A 14,604-nucleotide genomic window follows, 5' to 3' on the forward strand; every position below is an offset into this window, starting at 1 on the left:
AGGCCACCGTAAATATACTTTTATTTATTCACTCCACATAAAATGTAATAAATAAATCATATAATACAAAAATCAACTATTCACATTTCAACTTTTAACTATTTAAATTTTCAGCTTTTTCCTTTCACAAATTTAAAGTGAAAACAACACAAAACACTGCAAACCACAACACAATTAAATATAAATTATAATAGGAAAACAAAAAGAACATGCATATTCTCTGTCATATGGGCCTGGATGAATAAACTTTCTGAATCCTTTATCATTTGCAACCGAAAATAGTTGTGGATGATTACTATACCTTTCTAATGTGACGTTGTTGTCCCTGCCTCTCTTTCTCTCTCTCTCCCTCTGGCTCTGTTCCTGCTACTGAGTGTAACTACCGCCCCTCCCCCCTCTTCCCAGCATAAAGCACAAGGCTCACGTGCAGGCGAGAGAGAGAGGGTGAGAGAAAGAAAAAGAAAAAAAAACCCACGTGACGGCTCGCGATAAAGAGCCGGCTCTAAGAGCCTTTTCGTTCGCGAACGACCCATCACTACTCCGTGGAATATGAGAGTCTCGGTGAACAGCAGCTGCTCGGGTGTTTCCGTGTTCGTTACTTTTTTTCCTGAACTTTGTGTGAGTGGACCGTCGCCGCGTGAAGCTCCGTGTGAAGGTAACGCAAGGAGTGTGTAATGTTCGTGATGTTTCCCTGTGTGCAGCTTAGTTCACGGTGACGGACTCGCAGCTCAGACTGCGAATACGGCACCGCAACGAGGCCGTGTTCGCCATATTGTGTTAGTTTGTGCGATCACGTTTGGCACAACACCAGAATGTAGACACTCTGAGCTCCGGACGGAACTTTATCTTCACGGTGCTGCCAGAGGGAAAGACGGACTCAATTATTACTTGTTATAAACAGGACTGTTTTGGATTACACACAATGACCTGTGAGTAAAAATACTGCGTCACACTGGCTGTTCTCCTGTAACAGGAAGTCATCGTCTGTAAGGACGGTTGTTACGACACTTGTAACGTTTGTAACTCGGACAGACCGAGTAAGACTGATAAATATAATATAATATGTAATAATCATATAAAACTGGGAGTATAAATTTTCAAGAGTCGGATCAATAAACAGATATGATAACGGCACAGATATCAGTAAAACCTTTAAATAGAAGCAGAGCAGCTGGTTGCAGCTTCCTCTGCCTCACACTGCTGTCTGACTGCATCCAGCTGACACTGAGAGGAAGCAGGAAAGAAGCAGCTGATATCTGGACAGCACACATGATGGAAAGCAGGGTTTCAGTTGATGTGCACATGAATGATTTGTGTTTCCTCTGCAGGTAGAAAGTGTGTGTGAGCTGAGCAGCATGGATCAGTGTGAGGACAGAGAGGAGGGAGCCCCTCCCTCTAAAAGCACTCTGTGTGGGGAACATGAGAGCCAGACCAAAGCTCAGAGGTGAGATGACCATCTCTAACTGTCCATGACTCTTCTCCATGTCACACCTCAGCACTCACATCACACTCAAAGCTCCAATAAACACATGCTGGATCCAACCTGTAGTGTGTGGGAACATATAACTCAGGGTGTGACAAACACAGCCAGGCTCCACAGAACATGAGAGGACAGTTTAGAGGTTTGATCTGGTTGTGAAATAAATCATTCAACCACAAATCAAAGCTGTAAATAATGAATCCCTTCTTCTTCTTCTTCTATCCTGGTTATTTTTCTAGCATCAAACATCAACAAATACATTACAAGTCGACCAAACAAGTGGCTCAAAGAGCAGATTTTAAAAAATAACGATAATTCTTAAAATTTTCTTAATATAACTTTTTCGTCTGAGTAATACATGCTGGAGGCTGGTGATGCCTGCAGGTGAAGAAATTAAGGCTAAAGTATATAAATACTCATTATTTCTAACATTTATTAGAAATTTTACATGAATCATAACACAAATGAGTTTTAGAATGAAAGAAATGTATATTTACTAATGTAACACCAGCTGTCATAGTTATCTCACTCATAAGGTAAGGTAAAGATGTTCAATATTAGAGAGAGGCGCCAATGATAATCGTCTGTGAGCAGCTCTTGGTGAAAGTGGGGAGGAAGAACATGAAGAGACCTCCTACAGGTCAGATGTCTGTGGAGAGAGAATCTTCTGTGAACAATGATTTAACATGGTTTTCTCTCCATGTCTGCCAGAGTCAGTGGGAGAACCTGTTGGCCTCATGTCCCCCAGAGGTTTTCTGAATCCAGCTGTGTGTCTCTGAGGAGTAATCAGTCCATAGAGCCTCCGCTGTTCTTTGCTCCAGACATGTAAGCTGGAACTGAGTCCTTAATGCCACATTTGTGTGTTCAGTGTTACTTTTCATTAGCTTTGTGTACCTACAGCATGTCAGCTTTATGTGTTCTTACATAAACATAAAGCTGTGCATCAGAATCAGTCAGCAGCTTCAGCCTGCAGATAAATGTGTGAACAAAATAAGAAATATAATCACGACAGTTGATCAACTCCGTGTGATCCTGAGACATTGGTGGGAAAAAGTTTCTTCATCAGTCTGACTGACAGCAAAGAGTTAGAGGATGAAGGGTTTAAATGAGGCTGCAGAAGAAAATAACTGTTTGTATTTATGTGAGATGGTTTGAGGAGAAGTTCAGCAGGTGGAAATTCACACTGTATGTAACTTAGAGATAATTAACAAAGTTTAACAGAAAACGTGAGCATTATATTTCCTGTGACTTTGGAGAGAACGGTGAAAACAGTGTGTGGGTCCATCTGTAGGGCAGCGTCATGGTTCACAGTTTCAGAAAGGAGAAGGATTAGTTTCTGTACCTGCTAATAACAGAGTAATGGCCAGAAATGACTCGAATATTTGTTTGTAAATCATCCAGAATTGTTGTTGTTTATAATGTGGTTGCATGTTTTTCTGAACACAAAAATAATTTTAATTGAAATCTTAATCTTGATCCTGGGACTCGATCTTTCTGTCTGCTGCGATCCGCCTCAGACCATCAGACTATCCTGAACCTGATGCCAGCTGTGTGTCCTTAAAGAGTGATCTGTCCATGGAGCCTCCACTGTTCTTCAAAAAGCAGATTATTTCAGAGATGGTGTAAGTAAACATCAGCTCATCTTCTTCCTCATGTGTCCTCATCTTCAGAATCATGCGAGAAGTCATGTGGCATTTTAGTTCAGTCCAGCAGAAACAGCAGAGGACATTTTCATGTATGATGAACAATTATGTTATTATGTGTCTTCTGAATGAGTTAGTAAACTCTCTGTATGTATTATTGAAGGGTCTACCTTACAACATAAAGCACCTTGAGGCGACTGATTTGGCGCTATGTCAACAAAACTGAATTGAATAAACTTGTTCTTGGTGGTCTACTTCTTTATCTGGCAGACATGACAGATCAGGCTGCTGTGAGCCTGATCACAGCTGTGTGTCTCTGAAGAGTGATACCTCCATGGAGCCACCGCTATTCTTCAAGAAACCAGCATCAACCTTTAGAGCAGGAAAACCAAAGAGGTGAGCTCTCCTGGAACGTCCATTAGAGCTGGCGCTATAATTACCTGGTTCCCTGTACTCGGGTTTAAGCTGATATTTAGACCTAAAATGGTTGTAAAGATTAATGTGAGTGTTAGTGGGACGTAGCCGTGAGACCTGAAATCAGATTTTGGAAGTTCGGTTTAACTAAGAGACTCACAAGTAACAGACACCAAAACAATGCTCAGAGGTGGTTAAAGCTCTGAGGCAGGACTCTTAATAATAATAATGATGGCAGCAGATGAGTTCATCTGGTAGATCTAGAAAAAATATTTTAGAGCAGAACTACAGAAGGCCTTTTATGCATCTCGGTCTACTCTCAGGGTTCTGGATTGTTTTTAACATTTAATGGTTATTCATTTTTAAACTGTATACATTTATGATCTAATTTTCTCTGGGATGGCTCATTGTTTGCTTACCAGGATCTGTCAAAGAACTGTCTTCAAACAGACACGTAGCTGTGAGTCGGTGAAGAGTGATGCGTCCAAGGAGCCACCGCTATTTTTCAAGAAAAACGTTATACCCTTAAAACCAGGGAAACGAAGGAGGTACGTTTTCCATCAGTACCGTCTCATTAAGTGGCTGTTTGCTCTGTACTGAGGTGTAAGTAGGTATCTACGGTATACTAAAAACAGCTCAGGGTAAAGAATAATCTGAAGAGCAGTGTTAGTGTAGTGTGTGTGTGAATGTCTGTGTGAATGGGTGAATGACTGAACGTGTAAAGCACTTTGGGGTCCTTAGGGATTAGTAAGGCGCTATACAAATCCAGGCCATGTTTATAGTGTATGTGTTATTTCACATAACAGTGAGACATGAAATCAGGTAGAGGAACTCCAGTTTGAGCAACACAGTCACAAGTTTGTTCTTCAGATACCAAACATTACACAAAGGTTCATAAAACTCAGATATAACATATGAAAAGTAGTCATGACAGCCATGATCTTCTGGCAAAACTTCTCTAAAGTATGAACATATCGGAGCATTTACAACCATTAAACATAAAGTGGTAATTAGCTGAGTAAAATTTATTGTGCAAAGAACGAGATCTCTAAAACCCCAGATAAGCTTCTCAGTTTGAAACGAAACCCTTAGAGATGCCTTTAACACCAGTTTAGTAACATACTCTGGGCTGCATACTTTTAAAAACAGGATAAAAAAAATAGTGAAATCTGAAAAATCTTTTGTGATTAATTTTATTAAAGGAAGAAACATATCATTGGCATTCATTCAGGAAGTTTCACAGAAGTTTCAAAACTGGTTTCAAGCAGGAAGCATGTGAGACTCAAACAGGACAACAAGACAGAGAAATTAGAAAAATGAGGGTTTAAATACACATGAGATAATTAGAGAAAGAGACAGCTGGGAAACAAGGTGCAGGGGAATGGAATCACCTAACGAGCAGGGGGTGGAGAAAACTGAACATAATGCACAAGAGACTATGAAAATAACACTGCAGTTTCATATAAACATGTTGTGGTTTTCCCTACATTCAGGTTGAGAGTGTTATAATATGATGGTGTTGCTTTGACTGCACAATCCCACGAAACGATATAGAAAATATGTAAAATATATCAGCTGTGAATAACCTCCTAATTGCATTGTATAAAAAGGAATGATTGTCTGTAGGTGCAGGGAGCGCTGTTTGCATAGTCGCTCATTAAGACCAGGTTAATTCTGTCCATTTGCAATTACAATTGCTTAACTAGCTAACTAAATAGATTCTGCACATGAGAAGAGTGTCTGTATTTGCATTTGGACTGTCCCTTTCACACTGCAAATTTTTAAATTTAAACAAATCCCAAAAGTGTTAAACTTAGATTAGCCACAACTTGAGTAAGCAGGCATGACTAATTTATTTGAAAGCGTAAATGGCACATTAATAATCAGGTGACCATTTTACGTGGCTGGATGTGTATGTGGAAAGATAGTGTAATGTAATTCTTCATGGTTCCTCCACAGAGTGGACCAGGAGAGCTCAGAGGTTCCCAGTGGTCAGTCTGCCCAGCAGCATCAAACACAGCTGGACTCCATATTTATGGTCTGTACATGTACAACAACTACTTTTACATCTATTGTGTTCACAGTCATCTCCATGCTGCTCTTTGTAGAGATCTGATGTTTGGCTCCATGATTTCAGTCTGATTGGCTCATTCATAAAGTATTCTGTTCCAGCTGCTGGAGGACAACATCATCACTTTTGTGAAGGACGAGCTGAAGAAGATCCAGAAGGTTTTGAGTCCATATTATGAAGGCAGTGAGATGGAGGATGAAGCAGTATTGCATTGTGAAGATGAAAAGCAATGGAGGAGCAACAGAGAGGCATTTATAAAAATCACAGTCAACTTCCTAAGAAGAATGAAGCAGGAGGATCTGGTTGACCGTCTGAAGAACAGTGAGGATTTCTCTGAAGATTTTCTTTTGCTGAGTAACTGGAACATTTACTAATGTTTCAAAAGAGGGACCCACATGTGTTGAAATGCTAATGATTTAGGGCATGAAATTGTTGCCTGAACTTTCTAAACATTTGGTTGGTATATTTGGTCTGTTGTTCTTTTAGGAACTCCCAGCAGAGTTTGTCAGCAAAACCTTAAATCTGCACTGAGGAAGAAGTTCCAGTGTGTGTTTGAGGGCATCGCTAAAGCAGGAAACCCAACCCTCCTGAATCAGATCTACACAGAGCTCTACATCACAGAGGGAGGGACTGCAGAGGTCAATGATGAACATGAGGTCAGACAGATTGAAACAGCATCCAGGAAACCAGACAGACCAGAAACAACCATCAGACAAGAAGACATCTTTAAAGCCTCACCTGGAAGAGATGAACCAATCAGAACAGTGCTGACAAAGGGAGTGGCTGGCATTGGGAAAACAGTCTTAACACAGAAATACACCCTGGACTGGGCTGAAGACAAAGCCAACCAGGACATCCAGTTCGTATTTCCATTCACTTTCAGAGAGCTGAATGTGCTGAAAGAGGAAAAGTTCAGCTTGGTGGGACTTGTTCATCACTTCTTTACTGAAACCAAAGAAGCAGGAATCTGCAGCTTTGAAGACTTCCAGGTTGTGTTCATCTTTGATGGTCTGGATGAGTGTCGACTTCCTCTGGACTTCCACAAAACTACAATCCTAACTGACCCTAGAAAGTCCACCTCAGTGGATGTGCTGCTGATAAACCTCATCAGGGGGAAACTGCTTCCCTCTGCTCGCCTCTGGATAACCACACGACCTGCAGCAGCCAATCAGATCCCTGCTGACTGTGTTGGCATGGTGACAGAGGTCAGAGGGTTCACTGACCCACAGAAGGAGGAGTACTTCAGGAAGAGATTCAGAGATGAGGAGCAGGCCAGCAGGATCATCTCACACATCAAGACATCACGAAGCCTCCACATCATGTGCCACATCCCAGTCTTCTGCTGGATCACTGCTACAGTTCTGGAGGATGTGCTGAAAACCAGAGAGGGAGGGCAGCTGCCCAAGACCCTGACTGAGATGTACATCCACTTCCTGGTGGTTCAGGTCAAAGTGAAGAAGGTCAAGTATGACAGAGGAGCTGAGACAGATCCACACTGGAGTCCAGAGAGCAGGAAGATGATTGAGTCTCTGGGAAAACTGGCCTTTGATCAGCTGCAGAAAGGAAACCTGATCTTCTATGAATCAGACCTGACAGAGTGTGGCATCGATATCAGAGCAGCCTCAGTGTACTCAGGAGTGTTCACTCAGATCTTTAAAGAAGAGAGAGGACTGTACCAGGACAAGGTGTTCTGCTTCATCCATCTGAGTGTTCAGGAGTTTCTGGCTGCTCTTCATGTCCATCTGACCTTCATCAACTCTGGACTCAATCTGCTGGAAGAACAAAAAACAACCTCCAAGAGGTCAAAACCAAGATACTTTACAGAGACACATTTCTATCAAAGTGCTGTGAATAAGGCGTTACAGAGTCCAAATGGACACCTGGACTTGTTCCTCCGCTTCCTCCTGGGCCTTTCACTGCAAACCAGTCAGACTCTCCTTCAAGGTCTGCTGATACAGACAGGAAGTAGCTCACAGACCAATCAGGAAACAGTTCAGTACATCAAGGAGAAACTCAGTGAAAATCTGACTGCAGAGAAAAGTATCAATCTTTTCCACTGTCTGAATGAACTGAATGATCGTTCTCTAGTGAAAGAGATCCAACAGTCCCTGAGATCAGGAAGTCTCTCCACAGATAAACTGTCTCCTGCTCAGTGGTCAGCTCTGGTCTTCATCTTACTGTCATCAGAAGAAGATCTGGATGTGTTTGACCTGAAGAAATACTCTGCTTCAGAGGAGGCTCTTCTGAGGCTCCTGCCAGTTGTGAAAGCCTCTAAAAAAGCTCTGTAAGTACATAGATAGCACTTATTTATGAATGAAAATGATACAAAGTAGCTTACAACTATAGAAAAGGTAGAACACTTTTGTATTTTGTTTGTCTCTTTAGGCTAAGTTGCTGCAACCTTTCAGAAAGAACCTGTGAAGCTCTTTCCACAGTCCTCTGTTCCCAGTCTTGCAGTCTAAAAGAGCTGGACCTGAGTAACAACAATCTGCAGGATTCAGGCGTGAAGCTTCTCTCAGTGGGGCTTGAAAGTCCTCAGTGTACACTGGAAACTCTCAGGTCAGATCAAGAGCTTTTTAAACTTACATTTAGATAGGAAAGACATGGTTATAGCTTACTCTCCTTCTCATTTATTATAAGTATAGTATAATTATTTTTTCAAAAAACGTTAAAAACATTTGCTAAATTTGTGGAACTCTAGTTTGTCAGGCTGTCTGATCACAGAAGAAGGCTGCACTTCGCTCGCATCAGCTATCAGCTCCAACCCCTCCCATCTGAAAGAGCTGGATCTGAGTTACAATCACTCAAGAGGCTTCGGGATGCAACGGCTGTCGGCTGGAATGAGTGATCCATGCTGGAGACTGGAAACTCTGAGGTATGGAGAGTCTTGTGACAGCCACACATGAATAGATAAAGAACACACATTAAGATAAAATTTTAAGTCAAGAGGATCAATTTCACTAAATAGTTTTGAAAAATGATTATTTTCATGAATACTTGTGCAAAGAAATAAAGAAGTCTGGTGCATGGGCAGTGACAGTGCAGCCTTCCTGAAGCATTACGCAGAGGTTTTTGGCCCACACATACCCCAGTCTGGGTTATCTTTGGAAAGTTTAAATACAGTGAAGTGGATAAGAGTTTTTTGTCATAATCTTGGCACACTCAATTTGCTGTTGGGATTGTAGCATGAGACAGGTTATTTTAATGTGTTTCAGGTGAGAGCAGTACACAAACCTTATAGACATTTTGATAATTACAGGTTAATTTAAGCTGCGTCTTTGAGTTCATTAGTATAAGATCAAATAAGGAAGCTAACTGAAGCTAGCTGCTATAAGTAATGTGGAAATGTTAACTTTGTAATTGTGTTCTTCCTGTCAGCTATCATGTCTGAAGGCAAATGGAAACATTTGGAGTGTAACAAGCTATAAAACTAATGTTAGTCCAACCCTTTTAAATGTTAAGTTTTCTGGAGTACACAAATTTGAATACAGAAGACAGCCAAGGTACAGAAATAGCTGCAGAAATGCATCACCTACAGCATGTTCCAGATGGTGACCGCTGTAAAGATGCTGAAAACTTTCTGACAACCAAAGAAATGTGGATTGTAAGAGTCAGAGTCCTATTTGTAAGATGTGTGGTAGCAGGACCTTTCTATTCCCGTTTTGTTAGCAAAGTCAGTGTCTAACAGTGTGTGAATGAGAGCCATGTAATGTCCATGTGTGCATGCGGAAAGAGACTGTGCTGGTCTGACCCCCCTCCTCCTTTCAGGGTGGAGCCTGCTGGAGTCCGATGGTTGAGACCAGGTCTGAGGAAGTGTAAGTGTGTTTTTAATGTGATTCATGAAAACAAAGCAGCACACATTCAACCATCTTCATCATGTCAGGAGTCATCATCAAAGTGTCAATCAATGAACAGATGATGTTTCAATAACTGCAGCTGGATTGTGTTTGTTCTCTCCATCAGATTCCTGTCAAATCACAGTCGACACAAACACAGTGAACACAAACCTCCAACTGTCTGACAACAACAGGAAGGTGACACGTGTGGAGGAGGTTCTGTCATATCCTGATCATCCAGACAGATTTGATCAGTATCCTCAGCTCCTGTGCAGAGATGGTCTGACTGGTCGCTGTTACTGGGAGGTCGAGTGGAGAGGAATGGTTGATATATCAGTGAGTTACAGAAGAATCAGAAGGAAGGGAGACAGATATGACTGTGAACTTGGATTTAACGAACATTCGTGGAGTCTGAGCTGCTTTGATCATGGTCCTCATGCTGTCTGGCACAATAAGACAAGAACAACAATCTCCTCCTCCTCCTCCTCCTCTGTCTCTAACAGAGCAGCAGTGTATATGGACTGTCCTGCTGGCACTCTGTCCTTCTACAGAGTCTCCTCTGACACTCTGATCCACCTCCACACCTTCAACACCACATTCACTGAACCTCTTTATCCTGGGTTTGTTTTTGGGTCAAATTCTTCAGTCTTTCTTTGTGCAGTCTAAAGGCTGTCCTCCTTTTACAGAAACACTTCAGAAGTCAGCTTTTCAGCATTTTTAAACAGGCTGTTTGTTATTAAAGGTTTATTTTATTGTTCAAGTGTGATGTAAGTATACAGTATAGTGTGGATATAGAACTGGTGTTCCTTCTAATTAGTTGTGTTGCTCATATTTGTTGTTGTGTATTCTCTCCTGTTCCCTTCAGGCACTACAATATCAAAGATCAAACGGTACACAATTTTTAAATTCAATTCAGAATGTCTGTATGGTCTCCTGAACCTTCCTCCAGTATTGATTATATATTATTTAATCAGTAAGCATTCTTTCCACAATGATTCATAGATGTTCTCACTATCAAAATACTCTATAGTTATGTTTTATCGGTCTGGTTGCTAACTTTTGCTAAAGCTGGCACTGCAGACATCTACTGGATCCACTCTGACGTATGTAATCCTCTAACTTATAAGTAATTGCACAATATACCAACAGTTACACTGTTAGGGCCCTGAGTTAGTTAATTGGTTTTTATTGTCATTTTAACACATTGGATTTTAATATGGAACAGCAGTGTAATCTCAAACATAGCACTTTAACATCAGTGAGAGGGTGGTTGAGAAACCAAAATCAAAGTTTTTAAAAATTATTTTGCAATCTGAAAGTTAATTTAATATTTAATCATATAATTTTAAATGCCGGGACACCGTGTATTATTTTAATTTGGTTCAGAATTGTATAAAATCTCTTTTTATGGTTTCAATTATATGTTAGGTTCAGTTACTTGATTTTGTGCTGAGAAAACTGTGTATATAATGTAAAATAGACGTAGAGGCTAAGCCTACGCTTGAAGCCACTGAGGTGGTCGTTAACGGGGGTGACGCGATGTCACTGATATGCATGAATTAAGTTCACAGTCCAATAAATCCAGCAGTATGTATCTTGTCCTTTTTGGTCTTTATTCCATATCGACTTAGCATAACAGCGCAACGGTCACAAACTGTTTGCCTTCTCAATGACACACCTGACGTCGATTACGTGCGTCTACCTTAAATACCTTTACATTACATAATCAAAACAGAAAAAGCTGACCTCTAGTGACCACATAAGGTATTAACCCAAAGAATGGCTCCTACACCCCGGCCCCTAATTGAAATGGCTATCAGACATGGCAATTCACAAAGAAAATAAGGAGCCACTAATACAGTCTATTTTAGACCTATACAATCACATAAATAAACATAAGTAACACACTTTTAGATTACAGTCTCATGTAACAAGCAAAGTTTAGTTACAGGTCTTTCCAGAATATTAGTCTTTGTTTTTAAACGTGCAGATCGCACAAGTCCTTTTTTTGTCACGAATGGCTTCCAGAACTCTTCCAAGTGGCCAGGAACCACGCGGTGCAGAAGAATCCATTATAATTACCATATCTCCAGGTTTTAGATTCTTCTTCTTTTGGTTCCATTTTTGTCTCTCCTGTAACAAAGGCAGGTATTCACGTATCCATCGTTTCCAAAAAAGATCTGAGATGTACTGAGCCTGTTTCCATCTTCTCTTCAGATACATATCCTGAGAGTCAAATAGTCCGGGTGGTAAAGATGGTTTTCCTTTCATCAGGAGGATGTGATTTGGTGTAAGTGGCTCTAGGTCTTTTGGATCATCAGAAAGCTTTGTGATGGGTCTGTCATTTAAAATTGCTTCAATTTCACATTGAACCGTATTTAATCCATCGTCGTCCAACTGTTGTTGCTGAAGAACGGATCTCAGAATCTTTCTGATCATACGAATTATCCGTTCCCAAATTCCACCATGATGTGATGCTCCGGGCGTATTAAAACTCCATCTTATTCCAATGTGTCGCAAAGCATCCGCTATTTGTGTATATTTCAGCAATTCAAGAGCCTCCCTTAACTCTCTGTCTGCTCCGACAAAGTTGGTTCCATTGTCCGATTGGATGTGAGCGACTTGACCTCTTTGGCTCACAAAACGGCGCAAAGCATTAATGCAGGCATCTGTGTTTAGAGAGCTAGCCACCTCCAAGTGCACTGCTCGGCTGGCTAAACAGGTGAAAATGACTCCATAGCGTTTAGCTGTACCTCGTCCTCTTTTCACTTCAATAGGTCCGAAATAATCAATTCCGACATTGGTGAATGGTGGGTTATCTGGCAAAATTCTTTCCTTGGGTAAATCTGCCATCTTTTGCTCCAAGGCTTTTCCATGATATTTTCTGCAAAAATTACATTCTGCGATAACCTTCCTTACAGCTGAGTTGGCCTTTGTGATCCAGTATTTTCTCCTTAGTGTGGATAAGGTGTGGTTACGACCGCTATGACCAAGCTGTTGATGAATGTGCTTTAGGATGAGATTTGCTACATGTTGGTCTTTTGCAAGAACAAGGGGATGCTTCGTTTCTTCTGGTAAGGAGCCCTTTGTCAGTCGTCCCCCAACTCTTAAGAGGCCTTCATCGTCAAGATAAGGATCTAATCTATAAATTGAGCTGTGCCTGCTCACAGAACCTTTCCCACTTGACAACGTAGCAATCTCCTCTCCAAATCGTTGTTGCTGGAAAAATCTAATAATGGCAAGCTCAGCTTTCAGAAGATCCTTTGAAGATAGTCTGTACAGCTGCGGTTTCTTTACTTTCTCCTTTGTAGTACTTTTACAAATTGGGTTATCTGAGTAAGGTTGCGGTCCTTTTTTCTTATCTCTCATTGAACGAAGGATTGCCTTCAGTCTAAGGAACCAAGCAACAGCAACCTTGAGCCTTCTCCAGTCTGAGAAGTACACCATCAATTGACATGTAGCATCAAGCAAGTCTTTTACCTGAGTAACATTTACTGTGGCCTCACCTTTGACTTCAGGGTGCTCTGGTTCTAAGGAGCATTCCATTAAATTGGTTGGCCAATCACTTTCTGGCTTCTGCAGAAAGCTTGGTCCTTCGATCCAGCGGCTGCTATGAACAACGTTCCCAGCCTTGAGCCCTCTTGTAGCATCATCTGCTGGATTTTCCTTTGAGCTTACATATCTCCATTGTGATTGTTTAGTTGCAGTTGTAATGAATGAGACTCTGTTTGCCACAAAGGTAAGGAATCGTTTATCCTCATTCATTATATATTTGAGTACAGATGTACTATCTGTCCAAAATATAGATTGCTCGAGTTTCATTTTCAACTGAGCCCTTAACATGAGATCCACTCGGACGGCAACTACAGCAGCTGTTAGTTCCAGACGTGGAATAGTGACAGGTTTTAAAGGTGTTAGTTACTCTTGCCTTGCCCATCAAGAATGCGACGTGGATGGATTTCCTATTATCTTGCATGCGCAGATATGACACAGTTCCATATCCAGATTCACCAGCATCTGAAAAATGGTGTAGCTGTGCATGTGAGAGAGGTCCAAACTCTCTTGGTTGTATACACCTTTTAACCTTGAAATGGGAAAGCATTTGCAAATCACTGAGCCAACCTTTCCACCTTTGCAACATGGTTTGGGGTATTGGTTCATCCCATCCCAGTTTCCTTTTGCAAAGCTCCTGCTGCATTCCTTTGGCAGGCAGCAGGACTGGTGCAAGAAATCCCAATGGATCGTAAATGGAACTTGATATTGATAACATTCCACGCCTAGTACAGGATTTTTGAGGGATATCCATTTTGAAGTTGAATGTATCAGTTTCCACACACCACTGCAAGCCCAGAGCTCTTTCTACCGGAAGTTTGTCTCTGTTAAGATTTAATTCTTTCCAGTCTTTAGCCCTTTGCTCCTCAGAGATACTTTGCAACAGGGTGCGATTGTTACTGACCCACTTGGTCAGTGTAAATCCTCCCCTTTGACAGAGTGCTGCAAGATCTTTGACCAAATCAACAGCATCTGAGGTGGAGGCCACACTCTTTAAACAGTCGTCCACATAGAAGTTCTCTTTCAGTGTTTCACATACCTTGTCTAGGAATTCAGTTTGATTGTCCTCAGCTGTTTTTCTCAAAGCGAAACTGGCGCAGCTCGGGGAAGATACTGCACCGAACAGATGAACAGTCATGCGAAACTCAATTATGTCCTTGCTCAGATCTCCATCTGGCCACCATAAAAAACGCAGAAAGTCTCTGTCCTCTTTGGCAACTTTAACTTGATAAAACATTGCCTTTATGTCACCCATAAATGCGACTGGATCCTGTCGAAATCTAAGAAAAACCCCATGCAATGTGCTTGTGAGATTAGGACCTTGTAAGAGCTGCTTGTTTAATGATGTCCCCTGGAATGATGCCCCACAGTCAAATACAATTCTTATAGATCGTTTTCTGGGATGGTAAACTGGGTGATGAGGAATGTACCACTTCTTTCCATTTTCGCAAGACAGCTGCTGTGAAGGTATTTGCTCTGCATATCCATTACTTATCATCTCGTCCATAAAGGTTTTATATTCTTTATGCAACCGTTCATTCTTGAGAAGTTGTCGTTGTAGACTTTGCAATCTTTGTTTAACTATGGAAAAATTGTTTGGCATCTTTA

General features: G+C 41.2%; 1 protein-coding gene across 2 annotated transcripts in view; it reads left to right on the forward strand.

Annotated features, from left to right (window-relative positions):
• The window catches only part of LOC146634784 (neoverrucotoxin subunit beta-like), a 368,566-nt gene that overhangs the window by 212,276 nt on the left and 141,686 nt on the right, over window positions 1-14,604 (forward strand). The window contains exons 3-14 of one of the 2 annotated variants that reach the window (XM_085378397.1): window positions 1,329-1,444; window positions 2,192-2,305; window positions 2,998-3,102; window positions 3,394-3,519; window positions 3,960-4,085; window positions 5,497-5,575; window positions 5,710-5,929; window positions 6,095-7,892; window positions 7,994-8,167; window positions 8,310-8,483; window positions 9,377-9,423; window positions 9,572-11,026. In XM_085378397.1, coding sequence (XP_085234523.1) covers window positions 1,356-1,444; window positions 2,192-2,305; window positions 2,998-3,102; window positions 3,394-3,519; window positions 3,960-4,085; window positions 5,497-5,575; window positions 5,710-5,929; window positions 6,095-7,892; window positions 7,994-8,167; window positions 8,310-8,483; window positions 9,377-9,423; window positions 9,572-10,110 — 3,591 coding nt within the window. In that variant the 5' untranslated portion in view covers window positions 1,329-1,355 and the 3' untranslated portion in view covers window positions 10,111-11,026. Of the gene's footprint in view, window positions 1-1,319; window positions 1,445-2,191; window positions 2,306-2,997; window positions 3,103-3,393; window positions 3,520-3,959; window positions 4,086-5,496; window positions 5,576-5,709; window positions 5,930-6,094; window positions 7,893-7,993; window positions 8,168-8,309; window positions 8,484-9,376; window positions 9,424-9,571 lie in introns of those variants that run through there. The other variant, XM_085378426.1, reaches the window with a different exon arrangement.

The sequence above is a fragment of the Diplotaxodon limnothrissa genome, linkage group LG3, assembly GCF_057381915.1.
Source record: "Diplotaxodon limnothrissa isolate DT_005_m linkage group LG3, D_limnothrissa_male_GT1.1, whole genome shotgun sequence".
In the NCBI taxonomy this organism is placed as follows: domain Eukaryota; kingdom Metazoa; phylum Chordata; class Actinopteri; order Cichliformes; family Cichlidae; genus Diplotaxodon; species Diplotaxodon limnothrissa.